This window comes from Oncorhynchus masou, chromosome 22, assembly GCF_036934945.1.
Source record: "Oncorhynchus masou masou isolate Uvic2021 chromosome 22, UVic_Omas_1.1, whole genome shotgun sequence".
NCBI lineage: Eukaryota > Metazoa > Chordata > Actinopteri > Salmoniformes > Salmonidae > Oncorhynchus > Oncorhynchus masou.
The window spans coordinates 2,961,729-2,982,312 of record NC_088233.1 but is presented as its reverse complement, the minus strand read 5'-3'; the positions used below and the strand labels follow the sequence as shown (position 1 = coordinate 2,982,312).

The following is a 20,584-nucleotide window of genomic DNA, read 5'->3' as shown; positions in this document are numbered from 1 at the left end:
GGCTACTTACTTTACGCTTAGACAGGCTACTTACTTTACGCTTAGGCAGGCTACTTACTTTACGCTTAGACAGGCTACTTACTTTACGCTTAGACAGGCTACTTACTTTACGCTTAGGCAGGCTACTTACTTTACGCTTAGGCAGGCTACTTACTTTACGCTTGAGCTGACATGCTCAACATTTACCATGAATGCGATCGCCACAAACATCGAAGAAAAGGCCTTTTAAAATGCGTATTGTTGCTCTATAGTACCTCGCTCTCTAACGTCTTGGATTGAATCCTCACTAAATACAATTCAATCACTTCTCATGTAAGCCGTTTAATTTTTTTTCTGTAGTTGTATGGCTGAAAACACATATTTTAAAGTTGTTGTAGAGCACTGTTGATGTGGTGAAGGACCAGTACGGCACTAGGAGTAAGGTGAGAACCTCTTCATCTAATGAAACAGGACACACGGATCATGATGCTGCTTTACAGTACATTATAGCCACGGTTAATCAAGCGTTCCCCATTCAGTCAAAACACTCCCACAGAACTCTTGATTGAAGTCATTTAACCAGACTAATGTATGTCATCCTACAGTATGTTCACAGTATGGCTAAACACCTCCTTGCATTATTCCAACAGTTGAATTCAAATCTTTAATATTTTTCGTGCTAATAATTACGACCCTCACTGTAGACACTATAGGGAAGAATAGAAACACATTTCAAAAGGTAATGAAAAGCCTCAGTGCCGCTTATAGTAACCTCTCGTCTGGATACTTTAAAGGTGGTAACAACTTACTTGATGTTGATTGTTGCCCATGTCAAGGTGTGCTTAGCGGCATCGGTTCTGACGCGAGGCTGGTTCTGTCCCATAATGCTGTTGGATGGTAATGCCTGACTACCCACCACACACACATTATGTTGGTATTAGGCAGTATGTACAGTAGTTTGTGTGTGTGAGAGATCATGAACAAATATTGAATAAGTGTATCTGTACTGTACTCAGGCCATCTGTCGTGTGAACAATAACCACAGAATCCATCTTGTAACCACAACACTTTCAACATGGTGTTTGAAACAATCAAAGGTTTCAGCAAGTTACGTTTTAAGACAATTTATATGTATAATCTCCACCCGGCACAGCCAGAAGAGGACTGGCCACCCCTCAAAGCCTGGTTCCTCTCTAGGTTTCTTCCTAGGTTCTGGCCTTTCTAGGGAGTTTTTCCTAGCCACTGTGCTTCTACACCTGCATTGCTTGCTGTTTTGTGGGTTTTAGGCTGGGTTTCTGTACAGCACTTTGAGATATCAGCTGATGTAAGAAGGGCTTTATAAATACATTTGATTTGATTTACAATATCTTGAATACATACAAGTTATGAAGCATTATAGACAACCTTTTTAGAAACACATTTAAAAAAAATAATTTGAATGTGGTATTTTATTCTCTTAACAAGGCCATACAGTCCAACACAGTGACAAATATTTAGCGTTACAGGGCATCAAAATACAACCATAAAAAAAGACAAAAAAACAACAAAAAAGTTATTCTTCATCAATATCCAAGTATTTGTAAACTGCCATAGTTATTTTTGTTGTAGCGGGAAAATACAAAATAAGAATCATGCAACTAAAAAGATGAAGGAGAAATTGTAAATAAAAAGTAAAAGGGAGATTATGAGAGGAACAACAAAATTATGAAAATAATATTTTTGAAACAGAGGGAACATAGAGAGTGGTGCTACTTGAAGTACCATGTATTAGTTTCATAGAGCCCACAGCATAGAAAGGCACATTTGAACAGTCAAATGTTGGCTACTGGGGTTTACACGTCACCTGATATTGTAAACACATTTGCGTTTATTTTCTATTCTACCAAACATACAATGGAAGATTGCTCAGCCTGAGGCGGAGGCATAGCCAGCTATCTTAAAGAGAAAAGTCAAATTAAATGACTCCCATATGCATAAAAACAGGTAGATTTGAAAACATTCTTACTTCAATAATAAAAACTAAAAAACGAAAACATTTCACCATTAATTGACATGTCTTCTCTTCAAACAGTCCAAACATAAATAATAAACATGAAATTAAAAGTTGGAGCCATTTTATGTCAATTTTTATTTTATTTTTTATATATCTCTTAAAACATCTACAGTACAACCATTGTTTCATATATTGATAAGATAAATAATAATAAATAAAATAATTTCACATGGTCCCCGGTTAGCCCGAGTCCCCAGGTCTGTTAGTGGTGTCTTGAAAACTCCATTGTTGTCATTTTCACCGCAGTTGTCAAGACAACACAAACACATCTAGGACTCAGGCTAGCTCCCTGCCACCAGCCGCTGATGGTAATAATACATTGAGACTGACATGTTTATGTCTGGGTGGATCTGGTTCATTATCCAACTCCATTTAGTGTTATTGTTACGCAGCAGAAACACATCTGGGATAGAGTCATTTAGAAGTGCTTTGTGCAACAACAACAACAACAACAACAAAAAAACAATTAAATAATGTTTATCTTTACTTTTTATCACGGACATAGAACTAAACAAATCTAATCAGACATGATGAAAGGCTAAATGATAACTGATGTGTTTCGGATGGAAGGAGGGAGGAAGGGAGGGAGGGATGGAGACAGGGAGAGATGGAGACAGGGAGAGATGGAGAGATGGAGACAGGGAGAGATGGAGACAGGGAGAGATGGAGACTGGGAGAGATGGAGACTGGGAGAGATGGAGACAGGGAGAGATGGAGACTGGGAGAGATGGAGACAGGGAGACAGGGAGAGATGGAGACAGGGAGAGATGGAGACAGGGAGAGATGGAGACTGGGAGAGATGGAGACAGGGAGACAGGGAGAGATGGAGACAGGGAGAGATGGAGACAGGGAGACAGGGAGAGATGGAGACAGGGAGAGATGGAGACAGGGAGACAGGGAGAGATGGAGACAGGGAGAGATGGAGACAGGGAGAGATGGAGACTGGGAGAGATGGAGACAGGGAGAGATGGAGACTGGGAGAGATGGAGACAGGGAGAGATGGAGACTGGGAGAGATGGAGACAGGGAGATGGAGACAGGATGGAGAGATGGAGACAGGGAGAGATGGAGACAGGGAGATGGAGGATGGAGAGATGGAGACAGGGAGAGATGGAGACAGGGAGATGGAGACAGGGAGAGATGGAGACAGGGAGAGATGGAGACAGGGAGAGATGGAGACAGGGAGAGATGGAGAGATGGAGACAGGGAGAGATGGAGAGATGGAGACAGGGAGAGATGGAGACAGGGAGAGATGGAGACAGGGAGACAGGGAGAGATGGAGACAGGGAGAGATGGAGACAGGGAGACATGGAGACAGGGAGACAGGGAGAGATGGAGACAGGGAGACAGGGAGACAGGGAGACAGGGAGAGATGGAGACAGGGAGAGATGGAGACAGGGAGAGATGGAGACAGGGAGATATGGAGACAGGGAGACAGGGAGACAGGGAGACAGGGAGAGATGGAGACAGGGAGAGATGGAGACAGGGAGGGATGGAGACAGGGAGACAGGGAGAGATGGAGACAGGGAGAGATGGAGACAGGGAGAGATGGAGACAGGGAGAGATGGAGACAGGGAGAGATGGAGACAGGGAGAGATGGAGACAGGGAGATATGGAGACAGGGAGACAGGGAGACAGGGAGATATGGAGACAGGGAGGGATGGAGACAGGGAGACAGGGAGAGATGGAGACAGGGAGAGATGGAGACAGGATGGAGAGATGGAGACAGGGGAGAGATGGAGACAGGATGGAGACAGGGAGACAGGATGGAGACAGGGGAGAGAGATGGAGACAGGGAGAGATGGAGACAGGGAGAGATGGAGACAGGGAGAGATGGAGACAGGGAGAGATGGAGACAGGGAGACAGGGAGAGATGGAGACAGGGAGACAGGGAGACAGGGAGACAGGGAGAGATGGAGACAGGGAGAGATGGAGACAGGGAGAGATGGAGACAGGGAGATATGGAGACAGGGAGACAGGGAGACAGGGAGACAGGGAGAGATGGAGACAGGGAGAGATGGAGATGGAGACAGGGAGAGATGGAGACAGGGAGATATGGAGACAGGGAGGGATGGAGACAGGGAGACAGGGAGAGATGGAGACAGGGAGAGATGGAGACAGGGAGAGATGGAGACAGGGAGACAGGGAGAGATGGAGACAGGGAGAGATGGAGAGATGGAGATATGGAGACAGGGAGGGATGGAGACAGGGAGACAGGGAGAGATGGAGACAGGGAGATATGGAGACAGGGAGGGATGGAGACAGGGAGACAGGGAGAGATGGAGACAGGGAGACAGGGAGAGATGGAGACAGGGAGAGATGGAGACAGGGAGATATGGAGACAGGGAGAGATGGAGACAGGGAGACAGGGAGACAGGGAGAGATGGAGACAGGGAGACAGGGAGACAGGGAGAGATGGAGACAGGGAGACAGGGAGACAGGGAGGGATGGAGACAGGGAGAGATGGAGAGATGGAGACAGGGAGAGATGGAGACTGGGAGAGATGGAGACAGGGAGAGATGGAGACAGGGAGAGATGGAGACAGGGAGAGATGGAGACTGGGAGGGATGGAGAAAAGGATGGATGGAGACAGGGAGGGATGGAGACAGGGAGAGATGGAGACTGGGAGACTGGGAGAGATGGAGACTGGGAGAGATGGAGACAGGGAGGGATGGAGGAAGATGACAAGCCCCAGTAGCTGAGAACAAGCTAAGCGTTTGTTTGCTCTTAACGAGTAGGTAAACAAAGGCACATTAAAAAGGGACTGATTTCCTTTTCTTTTCTCTCTCCCCCCTCTCTTATTCTCTCTCTTCTCTCTCCCCCCTCTCTTATTCTCTCTCTTCTCTCTCCCCCCTCTCTTATTCTCTCTCTTCTCTCTCCCCCCTCTCTTATTCTCTCTCTTCTCTCCCCCCTCTCTTATTCTCTCTCTTCTCTCGACCCTCTCTTCTCCAGGAACACACACAGTTAAGGATTTGGGGAGGAGAGAAGAATGTTTATCTTTCCTTCAGTCGACAAACAGGCACCAGCTGCCACCCTCTCCTCTCCTCTCCTCTCCTCTCCTCTCCTCTCCTCTCCTCTCCTCTCCTCTCCTCTCCTCTCCTCTCCTCTCCTCTCCTCTCCCCTCCCCTCCCTCTCCCCTCCCCTCTCCTCTCCTGACATCTGAAATGAGTGCCTACAGTACAACAGGCCTTGACAGGACAAAGCATCACAGTAGACAGGCAGCCTCCTGTTATCTAAAGCAACCCACAACAGTATCCTAGAAAACATTGTTATATACTGTAAAAACAAAAAAAATCACATCTGGCACTGAAATCTACCATGCTACAACAAACATATTACATTTTCACACATCTGATACTTGGCTTAGTTTAGACAGTAGCTAAATTGGCTAGTTGGCTATTTGGATAGGATCTCTGTGGACAACACTGAGGTGTAAAAAGCGAGGGTAATTTAACAAAAGCAATAATCTATGACTTCAGTTGCCAAAACAATGCACCTCATTGCTGGAACCAATTGCAAAATACACTTCAATTGGACACACAGCTTGGGTAATGTAAAATATTGATTGGGGAACTGTTAGCTGAGGAATGTGACTGTTTTTCAGGATGGTTTGTTGAACTTGTATTTTAGTTTGTTTTGATTTGTCTATGTATTGCATGTATTGTAGGGCTTCCCTGTGAAAGAAACCCTGGTCTCAATGGTGACTCCCTGTTTAAATAAAAAAAAAAAAAAAAGTGACATATGGATGAAAAAAATTTGGCATTCAAAACCTCTGACAAGATTGTTTTCATGCAACATCCTCTGCTTGTTTTGAACTAATACCAAAGGGGAAACCTGACCTCGATCCTTGATATAGGCTTTATTGCATATTTGTTGAACTATGAACATTTTTTAAGAAAGATTTAACATATAAGAACACAAAAAAAAAACTACTAAAAAAGACAACCTTTACACAAAACAAAGATTGCAGTCAGAGCGCAGTATAACTGCAATCTTTTCTCGTAAAGGGACATTTAACAAACTATCAACTCTTTACTCAGTTAACAATTAATTTGTAAAATATTAAGGCATTTTTGTCTTTGGTTGCTTATAATAGTGGCACTTATCAACTTATCAACATAAACAGGGTAGTGTGTAGTGGGCTAAGCGCTAGTCATTAACACAGTGTGTCGCGGGCTAAGCGCAAGTCATTAATACAGTGTGTAGCAGGCTAAGGCCTAGTCATTAACACAGTGTGTAATGGGCTAAGCGCAAGTCATTAACACAGTGTGTAGCGGGCTAAGCACAAGTCATTAACACAGTGTGTAGCGGGCTAAGCACAAGTCATTAACACATGATGTAGCGGGCTAAGCGCAAGTCATTAATACAGTGTGTAGCGGGCTAAGGCCTAGTCATTAACACAGTGTGTAATGGGCTAAGCGCAAGTCATTAACACAGTGTGTAGCGGGCTAAGCGCAAGTCATTAACACAGTGTGTAGCGGGCTAAGCGCAAGTCATTAACACAGTGTGTAGCGGGCTTAACACAGCGCTAGTCATTAACACAGTGTGTAGCAGGCTAAGCGCAAGTCATTAACACAGTGTGTAGCGGGCTAAGCGCAAGTCATTAACACAGTGTGTAGCGGGCTAAGCGCAAGTCATTAACACAGTGTGTAGCGGGCTAAGCGCTAGTCATTAACACAGTGTGTAGCGGGCTAAGCGCTAGTCATTAACACAGTGTGTAGCGGGCTAAGCGCAAGTCATTAACACAGTGTGTAGTCATTAACACAGTGGCTAAGCGGGCTAGCCATTAACACAGTGTGTAGCGGGCTAATTAACACAGCGCTAGTCATTAACACAGTGTGTAGCGGGCTAAGCGCTAGTCATTAACACAGTGTGTAGCGGGCTAATTAACACAGTGTGTAGCGCTAGTCATTAACACAGTGTGTAGCGGGCTAAGCGCTAGTCATTAACACAGTGTGTAGCGGACTAAGCGCTAGCCATTAACACAGTGTGTAGCGGGCTAAGCGCTAGTCATTAACACAGTGTGTAGCGGGCTAAGCGCAAGTCATTAACACAGTGTGTAGCGGGCTAAGGCCTAGTCATTAACACAGTGTGTAGCGGGCTAAGCGCAAGTCATTAACACAGTGTGTAGCGGGCTAAGCGCTAGTCATTAACACAGTGTGTAGCGGACTAAGCGCTAGTCATTAACACAGTGTGTAGCGGACTAAGCGCTAGCCATTAACACAGTGTGTAGCGGGCTAAGCGCTAGTCATTAACACAGTGTGGGCTAGCGGGTCATTAACACAGTGTGTAGCGGGCGCAAGTCATTAACACAGTGTGTAGCGGGCTAAGCGCAAGTCATTAACACAGTGTGTAGCGGGCTAAGCGCAAGTCATTAACACAGTGTGTAGCGGGCTAAGCGCAAGTCATTAACACAGTGTGTAGGGCTAGCGCAAGTCATTAACACAGTGTGTAGCGGGCTAGCTCATTAACACAGTGTGTAGCGGGCTAAGCGCTAGTCATTAACACAGTGTGTAGCGGGCTAAGCGCAAGTCATTAACACAGTGTGTAGCGGGCTAAGCGCTAGTCATTAACACAGTGTGTAGCGGGCTAAGCGCAAGTCATTAACACAGTGTGTAGCGGGCTAAGCGCAAGTCATTAACACAGTGTGTAGCGGGCTAAGGCCTAGTCATTAACACAGTGTGTAGCGGGCTAAGCGCAAGTCATTAAGACAGTGTGTAGCGGGCTAAGTGCTAGTCATTAACACAGTGTGTAGCGGACTAAGCGCTAGCCATTAACACAGTGTGTAGCGGGCTAAGCGCTAGTCATTAACACAGTGTGTAGCGGGCTAAGCGCTAGTCATTAACACAGTGTGTAGCGGGCTAAGCGCTAGTCATTAACACAGTGTGTAGCGGGCTAAGCGCAAGTCATTAACACAGTGTGTAGCGGGCTAAGCGCAAGTCATTAACACAGTGTGTAGCGGGCTAAGCGCTAGTCATTAACACAGTGTGTAGCGGGCTAAGCGCTAGTCATTAACACAGTGTGTAGCGGGCTAAGCGCTAGTCATTAACACAGTGTGTAACACAGCGGGCAAGTCATTAACACAGTGTGTAGCGGGCTAGTCATTAACACAGTGTGTAGCGGGCTAAGCGCTAGTCATTAACACAGTGTGTAGCGGGCTAAGCGCTAGTCATTAACACAGTGTGTAGCGGGCTAAGCGCTAGTCATTAACACAGTGTTTAGTGATTTTGTGAATGATCAGCACAGTATAACCACTTTTTCAGAGTAAAATCACTAAAATAGACAGTGAACAGAGAGAGAGAGAGAAAGAGAGAGACATTTCAAATATAAAATGAACGTACGCTAAGAGTATAATTACTAGCAGCAGCCATGTTTCCCTGCTTCCCCCATGCTGTTAGTATAGATGTAGTGGTTGGTCGGGTGGTTGATAGAAGAGAAGATCTGAAATCTATAAACCATTCATGGACGGACCTGAAGACATACTTGAATGTAGTATCTTCATGTATTTGATGATGATGATGATGATGATGATGATGGGTTGTAATTAGGTACTCTATTTCTGTGAGGATTGCTCTCCACTTCACCAGCAGACTGAGCCCTTTGTTTTACAGATCACCCACCTCTCAGGGTAGTTTTATAGAGAATCTCCTTAAGACCAGCCCAGGCCCCAGCCCAACCTGAACCAGGGTCCTGTTCATCAGGCACCAAACGGAACAAAACAGATTCAAACAGGGAGTAACTACCTGGATTTGTCCAATGAAAAAAAAAAGAAAAAAACTAATTTAATTTTCCTGTTGAGAAACATTTTAAAACGTTTTCCGTGGTGTGACCTAATGAACACGAGCCAAAATCAAATGAGTGGGCGGTGGGCGAGGACGGGTGCTAGAGACACTCGGACAGCACTACGTGCCGGGATATGTCGGGGTAGATCATAGGGGTGCAGCAGCAGTCATCGCTCCTCTGGCTCAGCTGGATCTTCAGCTTCTCCACCTGAAGGGTAAAGGAACAAACACCCAGAAAAACACGGGATGAATATATATATATTTTTATTATGTGTTTTGGATGTGTGTGTGTGTGTGTGTGTGTTGAGTTGTATCAGCTTACCTGGTTAAATAAAGGCAAATAAATATACACTGCTCAAAAAAATAAAGGGAACACTAAAATAACACATCCTCTAGGATGAATGAAATATTCTTATTAAATACTTTTTTTCAAATAAATATATATGTGTTATTTTAGTGCATGTCGAATGTTTTAATGGGGAAAAACACCTCATAGTTGTGCAGGTACTCCTGGATGAGGTAACGTTCTCGTTTAATCCTGGCCTTCACCTCGGAGGGAACGTCAGGAATCATCCACGCCACGAAGAACTTCACCATAAACGCCACATGCTGAAAAGAGGCGAGAGGAGGAAACCAATCAATCAGGAAAGAGGAAGTGATGAAACAGGAACTTAAACAGGTCAGTACAGCACCAACACGGATTGTAACCTCTGCACCTTTAAAATAACGTCTTGTGGGATTAGATACAAATCCAGAAATAGGCAGATCGACATCGATTCCCCTGCTACATCACTAAAAATCCAGCAACTCCTATTTACTAAGTAAAAAGACAGACCTGTTTTCTATCCACACTGTAAATATAGACCTGTAAATGTAGATTAAAGATGGTCATGATCAGGGATAGATGTCAATGTTGAAGGAATTGAAGTATTCCAATGAAGTGACTAGATCTGGTTGAAATGACTGGTGGTTCTATAGAAATAGAATGTATAGATCGGGCCTCCCCATTCAAGAGTTCACCAGCCAAATTGACAGGGTCAGAGGTTCCAAGTTCTTTTCTATAGGTTGTATTTCTATGGCTGGTGACAGTAGGGAAGCTACATTCTTACCTCCATGATAATGATGAAGGCCAGTTTGGCAGCCAGGATGTGCCAGAACTGCATGGTGTGAGAGTACTCCTTCTCATGGCCTGATGGGTAGCGGTAGTCACGGTACCTGGAGAACACAGGAAGTAGTGGAGGAGTGGTTATACACTGAAACACACACACACACACTCTGGGTAGCGGTAGTCACCGGACGGTAACTAAACATGAAATACATACACATTAAATGTATTCTAACTCACAGACAGACAGACACACACACCTACCTGCAGGTAGTGATGACAGAGCTGTTGAACCATCCAGGGCTCTCTCCGTCATCAGGCCGGTTGTCCTCAGAGAACCCAGAGATGTTGAACACTGACAGGCTATTGTTGATGTAGCCCTTCATAGAGAGATCGTTGCTGTAGGCATACATGTACACCAGCCGGGGAATCATGTCTGACGTGAAGGCTACGATGAACGCCTGTGAGAAAACAGGGACATTATTTGTTTATAGATAGAGATAGGAGTTGTGAACATGGGACTCGGTAAGACAGTACCAACAGATCTGGGACCAGCACTCGTTGATTAACTGTGAAATCTTCCAGTAACTTTTCCAGAAATCCCAGATGTACAATTCCAGGAATAAGGAGGGAATAATAAGGAAATTCCTAAAATGTCTCTCCCCTTTCCTTTCCTCTCCTCTTCTCGTCTCTCCTCTCCTTTCCTCTCCTCCCCTCCCCTCCCCTCTCCTCTCCTTTCCTTTCCTCTCCTCTTCTCGTCTCTCCTCTCCTTTCCTCTCCTCCCCTCGTCTCTCCTCTCCTCCCCCCGTCTCTCCTCTCCTCCCCCCGTCTCTCCTCCCCTCCCCCCTTCTCCTCCCTTCTCCTCCCCTCCTCTCTCCTCCTCTCCCCTCCTCTCTCCAACAGCCATACTCACGTTGGTGACGACAGACAGGACGGCCACCCCGTTGAGTATTTCCTGCCAGGCACCGATGCTGTGGGCCTTAGATGCTACGGGCCGGCGGAACTGTGTGGTGAACTTCCAGGCATCCACTCTGACTTCTATGATGTTGTTCAACAGCGCCAGCAGGGGGGCCAGAGGGAAGGAGGCCACGAACAGAGTGATGAAACCAAACTGGATCACTGTGGAGGAGAGGAGTGGAGAGGGGTGGAGAGGAGAGGGGAGGGGAAAATGGAGAAGAAAGGAGAGAAAGTGGAGAGAAGAAGAGAGAGACTATGATGGTAAATTAGATGGAAACAGCGCCCTCTGCAGGAGAGCAGGAAGTAATATGAACGTCTTTGTAGACAGACTACGTAACATAAATGGGTATCGAGCATCTGACCAAATTAAGATTTTATTTCTGGGTTAACAGAGAGATTATATTTATATAGAGAGTTCAATTCTTTCTCAATTTGTCAACCCATCTTCTATCCTCACCACCTTCTTAATAAAACACATTGGAAGGAAAATCTGTGATTCCTCCCTTCAGACCTTTTCAAATATGTTTTTTAGGAGGCGAAGAAAGAGAGACAGGACGATTCATTGGGAAAGAGAGACAGGACGATTCATTGGGAAAGAGAGACAGGACGATTCATTGAGAAAGAGAGACAGGACGATTCATTGGGAAAGAGAGACAGGACGATTCATTGAGAAAGGGAGACAGGACGATTCATTGGGAAAGAGAGACAGGACGATTCATTGGGAAAGAGAGACAGGACGATTCATTGGGAAAGAGAGACAGGACGATTCATTGGGAAAGAGAGACAGGACGATTCATTGGGAAAGAGAGAGAGGACGATTCATTGGGAAAGAGAGAGAGGACGATTCATTGGGAAAGAGAGAGACAGGGCGATTCATTGGGAAAGAGAGACAGGACGATTCATTGAGAAAGAGAGACAGGACGATTCATTGAGAAAGAGAGACAGGACGATTCATTGAGAAAGAGAGAGAGGACGATTCATTGGGAAAGAGAGACAGGACGATTCATTGAGAAAGAGAGACAGGACGATTCATTGAGAAAGAGAGATAGGACGATTCATTGGGAAAGAGAGACAGGACGATTCATTGGGAAAGAGAGACAGGACGATTCATTGGGAAAGAGAGACAGGACGATTCATTGGGAAAGAGAGACAGGACGATTCATTGAGAAAGAGAGACAGGACGATTCATTGAGAAAGAGAGACAGGACGATTCATTGGGAAAGAGAGACAGGACGATTCATTGGGAAAGAGAGACAGGACGATTCATTGAGAAAGAGAGACAGGACGATTCATTGGGAAAGAGAGACAGGACGATTCATTGGGAAAGAGAGACAAGACGATTCATTGGGAAAGAGAGACAGGACGATTCATTGAGAAAGAGAGACAGGACGATTCATTGAGAAAGAGAGACAGGACGATTCATTGAGAAAGAGAGACAGTACGATTCATTGAGAAAGAGAGACAGGACGATTCATTGGGAAAGAGAGACAGGACGATTCATTGAGAAAGAGAGACAGGACGATTCATTGGCAAAGAGAGACAGGACGATTCATTGAGAAAGAGAGACAGGACGATTCATTGGGAAAGAGAGACAGGACGATTCATTGGGAAAGAGAGACAGGACGATTCATTGGGAAAGAGAGACAGGACGATTCATTGAGAAAGAGAGACAGGACGATTCATTGGCAAAGAGAGACAGGACGATTCATTGAGAAAGAGAGACAGGACGATTCATTGAGAAAGAGAGACATTGGGAAAGAGAGACAGGACGATTCATTGGGAAAGAGAGACAGGACGATTCATTGGGAAAGAGAGACAGGACGATTCATTGAGAAAGAGAGACAGGACGATTCATTGGGAAAGAGAAACAGGACGATTCATTGAGAAAGAGAGACAGGACGATTCATTGGGAAAGAGAGACAGGACGATTCATTGAGAAAGAGAGACAGGACGATTCATTGGGAAAGAGAAACAGGACGATTCATTGGGAAAGAGAGACAGGACGATTCATTGAGAAAGAGAGACAGGATGATTCATTGGGAAAGAGAAACAGGACGATTCATTGGGAAAGAGAAACAGGACGATTCATTGGGAAAGAGAGACAGGACGATTCATTGAGAAAGAGAGACAGGACGATTCATTGGGAAAGAGAGACAGGACGATTCATTGGGAAAGAGAGATAGGACGATTCATTGGGAAAGAGAGACAGGACGATTCATTGAGAAAGAGAGACAGGACGATTCATTGAGAAAGAGAGACAGGACGATTCATTGAGAAAGAGAGACAGGATGATTCATTGGGAAAGAGAAACAGGACGATTCATTGGGAAAGCGCCTCCATGTGTTTGTCTCCGTGTCCCTGGCTAAAAAAACCTCACCCATCTCCAGGTACTCATAGAAGAGGCCCAGATGTCCAAAGTTCTGCAGGTCGTGGTCCTGCTCCCAGCGACTGTAGCGACTCTCTGGGTGGCTGCGGGCTTTACGTCTCCCCCACCAGTTCATCACCCACCTGGAGGTCACAGAGGGGTCAGAGGTTCTGCACTTCACGTTTCTGACAAATTGTCGGGAAAGTTAAAAAAAAAAGCCTTTCGGCAGAATCGTAAGTTAAAAATCTTGTGAAATTCAGGTTTTAACACAAATCTTTAATTGACATCAATGCATGATTTAAGCTAAAGTCAGAAGGAAGTTATTTTTAATTAATTTAAGTCAGAGCACACGCATCTTTTAAATAAGGATTTTGGCTCCAAGAGAACACGTTTACCGACCTTTAGGTAATAGTGACAATGTCAGAATGAACAACTTACGGAACCAGAGCCTCCTGGACGTTACCCCACACCTGTTTCCCTGACATCACTATGACCAGCTGAGTGGTCAGCTCAATCAGACAGCCACCTGGGTCACACTGCCCAGAGAAACAGAAGGTCGAGTATAAGTTTTCAACTTACTCACATCATTTCATCTTACTCACGTCATTTCATCTTACTCATGTCATTTCATCTTACTCACGTCATTTCATCTTACTCACGTCATTTCATCTTACTCATGTCATTTCATCTTACTCACATAATTTCATCTTACTCACGTCATTTCATCTTACTCACGTCGTTTCATCTTACTCACATCGTCTTAGTAATGAGACATTATTATTTTTTTGTTCTGGTTGGAACCAGTACATCTCACCAGATAAAATCCAAAAAAGGAAGTTGTTTTTTATTTATTTTGAATGCCGTTTTAATCTCATCGTTACTGGTTGTAACCGGAGAGCAGTTTGTTAAAGTCCGGTGACAGCAGCCCTCTGGACTGTGATGAGATTGTGATGTCAGACAGGGAAGGAGCTGGGTAGGCATTATACCTCCTCGTTCCTCAGCTTGCTCCAGCCGAACATGTAGATGTAGTCTCCGGGACGACCGACGAACTTCCCCCTGTGCATATCCTACACTAGGTACCCTACACTAGGTATCCTACACTAGGCACTCTACACTAGGTACCCTACCTCCTCGTTCCTCAGCTTGCTCCAGCCGAACATGTAGATGTAGTCTCCGGGACGGCCGACGAACTTCCCCTTGTGCATATCCTACACTAGGTACCCTACACTAGGTACCCTACCTCCTCGTTCCTCAGCTTGCTCCAGCCGAACATGTAGATGTAGTCTCCGGGACGACCGTTTAACTTCCCCTTGTGCATATCCTAGACTAGGTACCCTACACTCCTGGGTACCCTACCTCCTCGTTCCTCAGCTTGCTCCAGCCGAACATGTAGATGTAGTCTCCGGGACGACCGACGAACTTCCCCTTGTGCATATCCTACACTAGGTACCCTACACTAGGTACTCTACACTAGGTACCCTACCTCCTCGTTCCTCAGCTTGCTCCAGCCGAACATGTAGATGTAGTCTCCGGGACGGCCGACGAACTTCCCCTTGTGCATATCCTACACTAGGTACCCTACACTAGGTACCCTACCTCCTCGTTCCTCAGCTTGCTCCAGCCGAACATGTAGATGTAGTCTCCGGGACGACCGACGAACTTCCCCTTGTGCATATCCTAGACTAGGTACCCTACACTAGGTACCCTACCTCCTCGTTCCTCAGCTTGCTCCAGCCGAACATGTAGATGTAGTCTCCGGGACGACCGACGAACTTCCCCTTGTGCATATCCTACACTAGGTACCCTACACTAGGTACTCTACACTAGGTACCCTACCTCCTCGTTCCTCAGCTTGCTCCAGCCGAACATGTAGATGTAGTCTCCGGGACGACCGACGAACTTCCCCTTGAAGAAGGCCACGTAGAAACAGGAAGAGTAGTAGTTGACGAACTGGAACAGAAACATCTTCACTGTCAGCTTGTTCTCGTACTCCAGGTGAGTCTTGGGGATCTCTGAATGGGGAAAAACAGCAAACATTCACAACAAGGAGAGTCTACAATAAGCAATTGATTAATTAGCTCGTTAGTCATTATGTTCGTAATAGATCTGCATTGATTCACTTAAGCAAATGCTGCAAAATGCTTTTAAAAAACAATGTACGACATAACTCACGATGTCACGGTCAGATTGCAACCGGGTTATAATTTTGTTTAAACATTTTGTTATTGTCTCTTTAGCAACCGGGAAATAAGTGATCCGGCTGGCCACTCTCTATCTTACCCATGGTAGTGATCCTGATGGCCACTCTCTATCTTACCTATGGTAGTGATCCTGATGGCCACTCTCTATCTTACCCATGGTAGTGATCCTGATGGCCACTCTCTATCTTACCCATGGTAGTGATCCTGATGGCCACTCTCTATCTTACCCATGGTAGTGATCCTGATGGCCACTCTCTATCTTACCCATGGTAGTGATCCTGATGGCCACTCTCTATCTTACCCATGGTAGTGATCCTGATGGCCACTCTCTATCTTACCCATGTCAGTGATCCAGATGGCCACTATCTTACCCATGTCAGTGATCCAGATGGCCACTCTCTATCTTACCCATGTCAGTGATCCAGATGGCCACTCTCTATCTTACCCATGTCAGTGATCCAGATGGCTACTCTCTATCTTACCCATGTCAGTGATCCAGATGGCCACTCTCTATCTTACCCATGTCAGTGATCCAGATGGCTACTCTCATCTTACCCATGTCAGTGATCCAGATGGCTACTCTCTATCTTACCCATGTCAGTGATCCAGATGGCCACTCTCTATCTTACCCATGTCAGTGATCCAGATGGCCACTCTCTATCTTACCCATGTCAGTGATCCAGATGGCCACTCTCTATCTTACCCATGTCAGTGATCCAGATGGCCACTCTCTATCTTACCCATGTCAGTGATCCAGATGGCTACTCTCTATCTTACCCATGTCAGTGATCCAGATGGCTACTCTCTATCTTACCCATGTCAGTGATCCAGATGGCCACTCTCTATCTTACCCATGTCAGTGATCCAGATGGCCACTCTCATCTTACCCATGTCAGTGATCCAGATGGCTACTCTTGGGGATCTTACCCATGTCAGTGATCCAGATGGCCACTTCATCTTACCCATGTCAGTGATCCAGATGGCCACTATCTTACCCATGTCAGTGATCCAGATGGCCACTATCTTACCCATGTCAGTGATCCAGATGGCCACTATCTTACCCATGTCAGTGATCCAGATGGCCACTATCTTACCCATGTCAGTGATCCAGATGGCCACTATCTTACCCATGTCAGTGATCCAGATGGCCACTATCTTACCCATGTCAGTGATCCAGATGGCCACTCTCTCATACATCAGATTGAGGATCATGATGATGACGAAGTTGATGCAGGAAGCGGTGACGGAGGTGGCGAGCTGCGGGGTGATGAGGGAGCCCACCATGTGGATGTTATTGGTGGGGCTGTCCTTCATGATGCTAGCGAACGCAGCGTACACCGCCAAACGGTAGGCTATCACCCCGATGATACACGCTATGATCAGGGAGATCTGAGGGACAGGAGGGGTGGTAGAGAGGAGACAGAGGGAGGAACGAGGAGAGAGGAGACAGGAGACAGAGGGACGAACGAGGAGAGAGGAGACAGGAGAAAGAGGGAGGAACGAGGAGAGAGAAGACAGGAGAAAGAGGGAGGAACGAGGAGACAGGAGAAAGAGTGAGAAATGAGGAGAGGGGAGACAGGAGAAAGAGGGAGGAACGAGGAGAGAGGAGACAGGAGACAGAGGGAGGAACGAGGAGAGACGAGACAGGAGAAAGAGGGAGGAACGAGGAGAGAGGAGACAGGAGACAGAGGGAGGAACGAGGAGAGAGGAGACAGGAGACAGGAGAAAGAGGCAGGAACAAGGAGACAGGAGACAGAGGGAGGAACGAGGAGAGAGGAGACAGGAGAAAGAGGCAGGAACAAGGAGACAGGAGACAGGAGTGACAAATGACAAATCACCACCAACAACACACTTCAAAACACAACAGTGTGGTGCAAACTCATTAAAAATCTAATCCCGAGAGAGGAGACAGGAGAAGGGAGGAGACAGGAGAGGGAGGAGACAGGAGAAGGGAGGAGAGAGGAGGGAGGAGAGGGAGGAGAGAGGAGAGGGAGGAGACAGGAGAAGGGAGGAGAGAGGAGACAGGAGAGGGAGGAGACAGGAGAAGGGAGGAGAGAGGAGACAGGAGAGGGAGGAGGGAGGAGACAGGAGAGGGAGGAGGGAGGAGAGAGGAGACAGGAGAGGGGAGGAGAGAGGAGACAGGAGACAGGAGAAGGGATAGGGAAGAGAAAGGAGACAGGAGAAGGGATAGAGAGGAGACAGGACTGGGAGGAGGGAGGAGACAGGAGAAGGGAGGAGCCAGGAGACAGAAGGGAGGAGAGAGGAGACAGGAGAGGGAGGAGGGAGGAGACAGGAGAAGGGAGGAGCGAGGAGACAGGAGAGGGGAGGAGACAAGAGAGGGGAGGAGAGAGGAGAGAAGAGAGGGGAGGAGAGAGGAGACAGGAGAGGGAGGAGAGAGGAGACAGGACAAGGGAGGAGAGAGGAGACAGGAGAGGGGAGGAGAGAGGAGACAGGAGAAGGGATAGGGAGGAGAAAGGAGACAGGAGAAGGGATAGAGAGGAGAAAGGAGAAGGGGGAGGGAGGAGTCAGTAGAAGGAGTGAGAAGGAGGAGGGAGGAGTCAGGAGAAGGAGTGAGAGGAGACAGGAGAAGGAGTGAGAGGAGACAGGAGAAGAGAGTGGGAGGAGACAGGAGAAGAGAGTGGGAGAAGACAGGAGAAGGGGGAGGGAGGAGTCAGTAGAAGGAGTGAGAAGGAGGAGGGAGGAGTCAGGAGAAGGAGTGAGAGGAGACAGGAGAAGGAGTGAGAGGAGACAGGAGAAGGAGTGAGAGGAGACAGGAGAAGAGAGTGGGAGGAGACAGGAGAAGGGGGAGGGAGGAGTCAGAAGAAGGGAATGGGAGGAGACAGGAGAAGGAGTGGGAGGAGTCAGTAGAAGGGTGTGGGAGGAGTCAGTAGAAGGGAGTGGGAGTTGACAGGAGAAGGAGGAGGGAGGAGTTAAGATCCAGAGTAAACCATCATGAATAAAAGCTCACCCAGAATATGACGGTGGCTCCAGACAGGAATGTACGAGCACACTGGGATGTTACGGGTAAGTATGGCTCCATCTCCTACAACACCGGACAACAACATGCAGTCAGTCAGCATGGTTACAGCTGTTAGTCTCCAGACCACCAGGGGGCAGTACCAACCAACACATAGCAGCTTTTTGTCATCATCTCAAACTATTGACCTGGGCCCAGACCAGTCCACGGACCACTGCAGCAGTTTCCTGGTGAATCCAGGCTTTTATTAGCCTGGGCCCAGATCAGTTTGTGCTCATAGTCAACATCTATGGTTCTAGTCATTGTTGGTACCATGACTATAACAATTGGCTATACAGCAGAAAAACTGATCTGGGACCAGACTCTAAAAACACCAACCACTAAGGTTGTGTTGCTGTTTTAGCATTGTTAATTCATTACAGTTAAGTCCCATGATGCATCAGGTAAAATGATGCAGTCAGCATCAGATATGTTCCAGCCAGACATGAGCAATCAACACAAGCCAGGCCTGCCAAATCCCTCCACATCACTTCACACTGGCATCCTCTTCCCTCTGTGCCAGTCTTACCCACAGCGCCACGGTGGCCCAACACAGGAGCATATTGCCCACTTGTTCAGCTGCTGTCCTGTCAAGGACCAACTCCATCTCCTATAGTACAGTTACAGACAGGGGGTGAGGAGGTGGAGGGTGAGGAGGTGGAGGGTGGGGAGGTGGAGGGTGGGGTGGAGGGTGGGGAGGAGTTGGAGGTGGAGGAGGTGGAGGATGTGGAGGGTCATGGCCCAGGAACAGACCCCTCTCATTAGGAGGTGGAGGGTGGGGAGGTGGAGGGTGGGGTGGAGTTGGAGGTGGAGGAGGTGGAGGGTGGGGAGGAGGTGGAGGATGTGGAGGGTCAGGGCCCAGGAACAGACCCCTCTCAGTAGGAGGTGGAGGGTGAGGGCCCAGGAACAGACCCCTCTCATTAGGAGGTGGAGGGCCCAGGAACAGAACCCTCTCAGTAGGAGGTGGAGGGTCAGGGCCCATGAACAGACCCCTCTCATTAGGAGGTGGAGGGCCAGGGCCCAGGAACAGACCCCCTCTCAGTAGGAGGTGGAGGGCCCAGGAACAGACCCCTCTCATTAGGAGGTGGAGGGCCCAGGAACAGACCCCTCTCATTAGGAAGTGGAGGGTCAGGGAGCAGGAACAGACCCCTCTCAGTAGGAGATGGAGGGTCAGGGCCCAGGAACAGACCCCTCTCAGTAGGAGGTGGAGGGCCCAGGAACAGACCCCTCTCAGTAGGAGGTGGAGGGCCAGGGCCCAGGAACAGACCCCTCTCATTAGGAGGTGGAGGGCCAGGGCCCAGAAACAGACCCCTCTCAGTAGGAGATGGAGGGCCAGGGCCCAGAAACAGACCCCTCTCATTAGGAGGTGGAGGGTCAGGGCCCAGGAACAGACCCCTCTCAGTAGGAGATGGAGGGCCAGGGCCCAGAAACAGACCCCTCTCAGTAGGAGGTGGAGGGTCAGGGCCCAGGAACAGACCCCTCTCAGTAGGAGGTGGAGGGCCCAGAAACAGACCCCTCTCAGTAGGAGGTGGAGGGTCAGGGCCCAGGAACAGACCCCTCTCAGTAGGAGATGGAGGGCCAGGGCCCAGGAACAGACCCCTCTCATTAGGAGGTGGAGGGTCAGGGCCCAGGAACAGACCCCCTCTCATTAGGAGGTGGAGGGCCCAGGAACAGACCCCTCTCATTAGGAGGGTCAGGGCCCATGAACAGACCCCTCTCATTAGGAGGTGGAGGGCCAGGGCCCAGGAACAGACCCCTCTCAGTAGGAGGTGGAGGGTCAGGGCCCAGGAACAGACCCCTCTCAGTAGGAGATGGAGGGCCAGGGCCCAGAAACAGACCCCTCTCATTAGGAGGTGGAGGGTCAGGGCCCAGGAACAGACCCCTCTCAGTAGGAGATGGAGGGCCAGGGCCCAGAAACAGACCCCTCTCAGTAGGAGGTGGAGGGTCAGGGCCCAGGAACAGACCCCTCTCAGTAGGAGGTGGAGGGCCCAGAAACAGACCCCTCTCAGTAGGAGGTGGAGGGTCAGGGCCCAGGAACAGACCCCTCTCAGTAGGAGATGGAGGGCCAGGGCCCAGGAACAGACCCCTCTCATTAGGAGGTGGAGGGTCAGGGCCCAGGAACAGACC

The 20,584-nt window shown here is 47.8% G+C and overlaps 1 protein-coding gene across 1 annotated transcript in view; it reads right to left on the bottom strand.

Annotated features, from left to right (window-relative positions):
• Nucleotides 1-8,133: 8,133 nt before the first annotated feature.
• LOC135508908 (anoctamin-5-like) overlaps nt 8,134-20,584 on the bottom strand; it is a 96,235-nt gene continuing 83,784 nt past the window's right edge. The window contains exons 13-22 of the mRNA XM_064929129.1: nt 18,410-18,484; nt 16,602-16,830; nt 15,077-15,252; nt 13,679-13,776; nt 13,253-13,383; nt 10,832-11,037; nt 10,183-10,379; nt 9,923-10,028; nt 9,303-9,422; nt 8,134-9,021 (exon numbers count right to left, since the gene is read on the bottom strand). Coding sequence (XP_064785201.1) covers nt 8,914-9,021; nt 9,303-9,422; nt 9,923-10,028; nt 10,183-10,379; nt 10,832-11,037; nt 13,253-13,383; nt 13,679-13,776; nt 15,077-15,252; nt 16,602-16,830; nt 18,410-18,484 — 1,446 coding nt within the window. The 3' untranslated portion in view covers nt 8,134-8,913. The remainder of the gene's footprint in view (nt 9,022-9,302; nt 9,423-9,922; nt 10,029-10,182; nt 10,380-10,831; nt 11,038-13,252; nt 13,384-13,678; nt 13,777-15,076; nt 15,253-16,601; nt 16,831-18,409; nt 18,485-20,584) is intronic.